This window comes from Herpailurus yagouaroundi, unplaced genomic scaffold (genome assembly GCF_014898765.1).
Source record: "Herpailurus yagouaroundi ecotype Mexico unplaced genomic scaffold, PumYag 198, whole genome shotgun sequence".
Lineage (NCBI taxonomy): Eukaryota > Metazoa > Chordata > Mammalia > Carnivora > Felidae > Herpailurus > Herpailurus yagouaroundi.
The window spans coordinates 29241593-29248212 of NW_024412429.1; the positions used below are offsets into that span (position 1 = coordinate 29241593).

At 37.8% G+C, this 6620-nt stretch overlaps 1 protein-coding gene across 2 annotated transcripts in view; it reads left to right on the forward strand.

Moving 5' to 3' along the window:
• The window catches only part of MAP3K5 (mitogen-activated protein kinase kinase kinase 5), a 207607-nt gene that overhangs the window by 135735 nt on the left and 65252 nt on the right, over positions 1 to 6620 (forward strand). For both annotated transcript variants that reach the window (XM_040449077.1, XM_040449078.1), the window contains exons 13-14: positions 523 to 618; positions 3545 to 3626. In XM_040449077.1, the coding sequence (XP_040305011.1) occupies positions 523 to 618; positions 3545 to 3626 (178 nt within the window). The remainder of the gene's footprint in view (positions 1 to 522; positions 619 to 3544; positions 3627 to 6620) is intronic.

A 6620-nucleotide genomic window follows, 5' to 3' on the forward strand; every position in this document is an offset into this window, starting at 1 on the left:
TTCTATAAAATCACTTGCTGAGTCAAAACCAAGTGCTGTTTCACATTTCTTCACGCCTCTAAAATCTCGACACTGATGAGGTGCTTTTATTGCCTCCACACATTGCCTTCTTAGCTTTGGAAACATTTCATTGTTCTACAGATGCCATAGCGCCAGAATCACTGAGCCCACCCAGCCAGTTGATACTTAGCTTTTCCTCCGATCACGCAGGGTAGTGGTATGGCAGCCAGGACGCCTTTCCCCTGTAAGCTGGAGGGATAAATAGCTTAGGTGTCCTTCAGGCATGCCAGAGCAGCCCTGTCTGCTGATATAGGTAAAAGGACAATTCTCAGACTATGAACTAATTTTAGTATCGTGCTATGGGGAACATCACTTCTTCAAGGGCTCTTTATATCTGTCTGTTACAAACAACAATGGTGTCATAACTGGGATTAGATATAAAATGTACTTATTTTTCATTACAGATTCATAGAAGCAAGAAGCATAGTTATTTCCCTGAATAATTCTTTTTGTTTGTTTCAGTATTTCTAAATTTGAAGAACGATGCTGTTTTCTTTATGTGCTTCATAATTCTGACGATTTCCAAATCTATTTCTGTACAGAACTTCATTGTAAAAAGTACGTATTAGTCATTGTTTATGTGTAAAAAATACTGTTCTTACCTGATCATTATTTTTAATTAATGAGCGAGCATGTAAGGAATTCATGGCCATCTGGTTATATAAATATTGCATTTAGGCTAACATCTTATAATTACGGGGTATGTTTAACAATCAGAGAATGGAGGAGGGGAGTCTCTTTAATAAATCAAGCTTTCTCTTAGTCATAATTAATTTTTCCAAAGACAAAACATTAACCAAGACTTACCAGTTAATTGCCTGATACTATGTCACGTTTTTAAAGTGTTCACTTATTACAATATATTATTATCAAAATTTTCATTCTTGAATTCTTTTGGATAATCTCACCATTGTCTACGACAGTGGCTCTTAACCCTAGTTCATAGTGGAATCACTTGATGCACTTAAAAAACTGCCTGGGCCCTACCCCTGACTAATTATGTTGGATTTTCTGGTGGGGGTGCAGCTCGAGTTAAGAGCTAGTTATATGATATACACCAATAAAAGATAATCCAAAAATCCATGGACTGGACTGGACTGTGTTTCTGTGAACCTCCCTGGGTATATTTCCCTTGGGCTAGTACTTAAGGACTTCATGTTCCCTTGGAGCACAGTTGATTGATGGTGGGGATCTAGGAAAGTGAGTGACAATTTTTAAACCAAAGTGCAGGTAAAAGCCAGCTTGGACTTAAAATTTTGCTTAGGGCTTTTCTTATTCAAATAATCACTATTTGACCCCATTGTAAATGACTAATATACTGATTACAGTATATAGTCAGTCATTTTTATCTTGATACAAGAAAAAATGTTTGTTTACTCCATAATTCTTGGCTATAGTTTTATCTTTATTATTGTAAAATATGTAGTAAAAAGACTTGGAAATAAGAAATAATTCCTAGCACATGTATGGTCTACTTTTCTACTTAAATTCTCAAGGCTACTGATTTGTTTCTATGATCATTATAGCTCAGATTTATGGAGTACTTACTCTGGACCTAATATCTATTTTAATCTTCAAATGAAAACTTAGGTAGGTAATATTAATATCTTCATTGAAAAGAGTTTTTAAAAAAATGGCATCTTGGAGAGCCTAAAACCATATATAGCCAAAAAATGTAAAATCTGGGATTTGGACAAGCACATGTGACTCTAGAATCTAGTTTCCTAAAAATTACATTGTGTTCCCATCCCACTGTATTATATTCTGCTTAGAGATGTACATGTTGAAAAACTGTGTGACTAGCTGATGGAAGTCTTCACCCCAGATCTTAAAGTCTGTCTTTTGGGGAGCCTGGGTGGCTCAGTCGGTTGAGCGTCCAACTTCAGCTCAGGTCATGATCTCACAGCTTGTGGGTTCAAGCCCCCCATCAGGCTCTGTGCTGACAGCTCGGAGCCTGGAGCCTGCTTCGGATTCTGTGTCTTCCTCTTTCTCGGCCCCTATGCCACTCGCATTCTGTCTCTGTCTCTCTCAAAAATAAATAAACATTAAAAATATTAAAAAAAAAAAAGGCTGTCTTTAAAGCCAGAATTTTTTTTAGGTCTTTAACTTTCTTCTTCCTCTTGGTTGAATTTGCTTTTATCTTTAACTCATCAGGATGTTTAATCTTCATCAGAGCATACTGTTATTCTGATCACGCTTGGGAACTTCTTTTTCTTGTCATTGACTGCCAAGAAATGTGTAGAGAGAAAGGAAGAGTCACACTCCAGAGATAGACTCCAAACTCCCAAATGGGCTTTGTCTATTTTGTTCCTTGTCACAGTTCCAAAGGCCAGAATAGTTTTTGATCCTTGTAGATACTCTATAAGTATGGAGTACTTGTTGGATGGATGGATGGATGGATGGGTGGTTGGATGGTTAGATGGTGGATGGTTTAAAAAAGAGGTACAGAGATAAAAAATGTTCTGAGTTGTGGTAGGTAGACTTTTCTTATCCCACATAACCTGCTCTTCTCTTGGGTTGGCAGTGCAGAGCATGACCTGCCTGTGAGATCATCAGCCCCTGTTCATAGTACCTCCCTTGCTTTAAGTCTATGAACCCTTAGCATCTCCTTCAAATAGACTAGACACAGCTAGCATTATAGGGGCTAATCTGTTTCTTGCTATAACTATTTTTCTTGCCTCTGAAATGGTCTACAAGAAAAAAAAAAACAAAAAACAAAAACAAACTTCACAAGAAGAGCTCCTGAAGAAAATGTCACCAAAAGAGGGGTGGCTTCTTTTACAAACCTATAAGCCAGCCAGCCCTAATTCACATCAGTGTTTTGTAGGTTGTTTTTATGGGACACCACATTTAGATAATGGAGGCAAAATGAGTTCAATATCTCAGATGAAATGTTGATACAACAAATAGTCACCTCAGAATTTAGAGACACTATTCCAGAATATGGGTATGTTTGTTAAGTCCCATTTTAAATAAGAATATTACCATCAGCAAAACAATAATAGCTAATATTTAGTGAGTGAAGTCTGCTAAGCACTTTATAAGTACTACATCAACTCATCTTCATAACAGCCTTTAATATGACACTTCTGAGGTCCCCACTTTGTAATTAAGAGGTGAGGCTCAGAGAGGTGGAAGAGCCCACCCCAAATCACACAAATGCAATCTTGGCCTGATATCCAAGTCCACATTCTTAACATTTCTATGAGTTTGTCGAGCTTCATTGTTCTAATTCTATAATACATTACATTACTATTATTTGAAGTGAGGCATTAGGTCAGAAATTTCTAGACAGCCCTACCAACCTGTGTTTTCCCTTTTGGAAAATCACATTTTTCATACTGATACCAATAGTTTGTTCACTGCCTGATTTTAGAAAGTCTCTTAGCGCCCATGTTTTGCTCCGAAGCCATGCTGGAACATACTTGGGTTATATTTAACATCAAACGTATTGCGAGTGACCACATACCAATTCTCATTGTAGGTTTTTTGAAATGGTGAACACCATTACCGAAGAGAAGGGGAGAAGCACAGAGGAAGGTGATTGTGAAGGTGACTCCTTGGAGGTAATGACTTCGGCTTCATGCCCGTCTTACAGAGTTTCTCTGTGGCTGTTTAAAAAATGAACTACTTAAAGCCTTACTGGGGAAAGCGTGCGCGCGCGCATGTGTCTGTGTGTGGAGGGGGCACGTAAGTGGTGGTGAAAGGTGGGGAGCGCAGCTAGAGTCTATGAGTTTCTCTTAATGCTCAAGGCAACTTCTTCTAGAACCCCTTGTTAAAAAACAGCTAAAAAGCAAACATTGGAGAACTCTTATCTGGGAATACTGAGTTTGTTTGTTTTGCTTATCTGTTAGTAACTATGCTTTATCTGTGAGGAGGTTGATTATGCTCAATGCACGGCCTGCAGGGCCCTTACATTTTTATTCTCCTCTGATAATACGTGCAACCCAAACAAGCACAATTCAGCGAAAATTCTGAATGACAAACCTGGTTGTGGCCTTCCTTTGTATACTGCACACAGGACCTGGAACAACTACAGATTAATAGAATAAAGAGAGGTGGGTAGTACAAATTACCTGTAATGCCTGCCGTTCCTCTAAACGCAGTTCTCTGACTTCTGCCTCATGGACACAGGACACTGTAGACACCTATTCTAGATCATGTCCATTTTCTCTGTCATGGTTACTCTGTGGTAAAGACCTTCCTCACTGTGAGGGCCAGTGCTGGAGTGTCCCAGGAGTGCTGAGCGCCTTCAGAAAGTGGACATTCCTCCAGGCCTGACAGTAGACCACCTTCTTCTCCAGGCTCCTCTCGGTGTTAGACTCGGAACAAAATTCTTAACCCAAGTAATACTAAAACTTACATTTCTTTTTTTTTGATGTTTATTTATTTATTTTTGAGAGAGAGAGAGCCAGCAGGGAATGGACAGAGAGAAAGAGAGAATCCCAAGCAGGCTTTATGCTGTCAGCACTGAGCCTGACATGGGGCTTGAACCCATGAACCCTGAGATCATGACCTAAGCTGAAATCAACATTTGGAGGTTTGAGCGACTTAGCCACCCAGGCTCCCCTACATTTCTAATGTTAAAGTGAAATAGAAGAAACTAGAGCACCAGCCTGACTGGAATACTTATTTACCAAATCACTTTGATAATGTCATCCCACATACTAGAATTTTTATAAAAACATTGAAGCAGTAGGGTAGAAGTTGAAAGAAAATTTAAATATAATAACCAAGTGTTAACTCTGTCTAGAGTTAAGTTCTATAATTACCTAGCAGTTGTATAGCTTTGATGTTTGTAGGTAAGCCTGAGGCTTGTTCATTAAAGTTATAAAAGGATGATAGACCTAATTTGGAAAAAAAAAAAAATGTTTCCCAGTGCATTACTTGTTGTCTATTTAAGTAATGTTTTTTTTTAAATTTTTTGTACATGTTTTACATTTTACAATTTTGTATTTTCTTTTTTTTAATTTTATTTTTTATATTTTAAAAATTACGTCCAAATTAGTTAGCATATAGTGAAACAATGATTTCAGGAGTAGATTCCTTAATGCTCCTTACCCATTTAGCCCACCCCCCCTCCCACAACCCCTCCAGTAACCCTCAGTTTGTTCTCCATATTTATGAATCTCTTCTGTTTTATCCTCCTCCCTGTTTTTTTATATTATTTTTGTTTCCCTTCCCTTATGTTCATCTGTTTTGTCTCTTAAAGGCTTCATATGAGTGAAGCCATGTGATTTTTGTCTTTCTCTGACTGACTAATTTCACTTAGCATAATACCCTCCAGTTCCATCCACGTAGTTGCAAATGGCAAGGTTTCATTCTTTTTGATTATCGAGTAATACTCCATTGTGTATATATATATATATATATATATATATATATATATATACCACATCTTCTTTATCCATTCATCTGTCGATGGACATTTGGGCTCTTTCCATACGTTGGCTGTTGTTGATAGTGCTGCTATTAACATGGGGGTGCATGTGTCCCTTTTAAACAGCACACCTGTATCCCACAATTTTGTATTTTCTTATTTCAGTATTATGTTAGAAACTAGATCTCTAGGCTCCTACACCAGTGCTCTTTTACTATACCTCATTATCTCTGTTTTTACTTGGTTTAAATTTAGTCACTTGATACATAGCAACTACCAAGGTAAAAGGGAACAAAGACAATGAAAATGAAACACATCCATTAGTAAATACAAAATGATGACGTGAGTGGACTGGAAAATCCATAAAGTTCCTCTGCAGTGTCATAAAAAGGCTGGATTTTGTTCAACCAGTGATAGCTGTCCTTTACTTTATACCCTTCTTTGAGGAACTAAGTCTTACCAGAAATACACATAGCATAGCCAGGCTGTGGTAGCCATATGTCACAACTTGGTCTTCTTAATTGACTGAATCAACAGTCTAGAGACTCTTCTCCGGGAGCCACTTTTACCATATGCATAGCACAAAGCAGTTCTAATTGCCTTAGAATTTGTGATGAACATTGCCAGCTGATTTTTGTAAGACTCAGTTTCCTACAATGTAAAAAAAAAAAAGTAGGTAGATCACTTTTTAAAGAGCTGTCAAGAAGATACGGAATCAAGATCCTTTGAACTGGACACAGTAATAAATAGGGTGGCTGTGTGAGGGGCCCTTCCCAGTCAGACAATCCTACTGCGAGCACTGAAAATACTCACCAAACAAATCAGAAGGGAAATAAATGCTCAGGCTTCTTCCTAGGAATAGCCTGAGGGTTTTAGCTGTGCTGACCTCACACACACACACACACACACACACACACACACACACACACACTCACAACAGCTTATACAGTATTCCTGATTCATCAAAGTGCTTCTGACTCACTCTTCTCAAGTAAGTACAGGGATGCTATTCTTTTAATGTTAGAAAAAACAGTTTTACACTCTGTCCTTTGCATTCTATCAGAATAATTTAAAATCCATGACAGAGAATGCCTTCTACAGTATTCCCAGTGGACTGTATAGCATATATATATATATATATATATATATATATATGAATCAAGCACACTTGTTTTAAGTG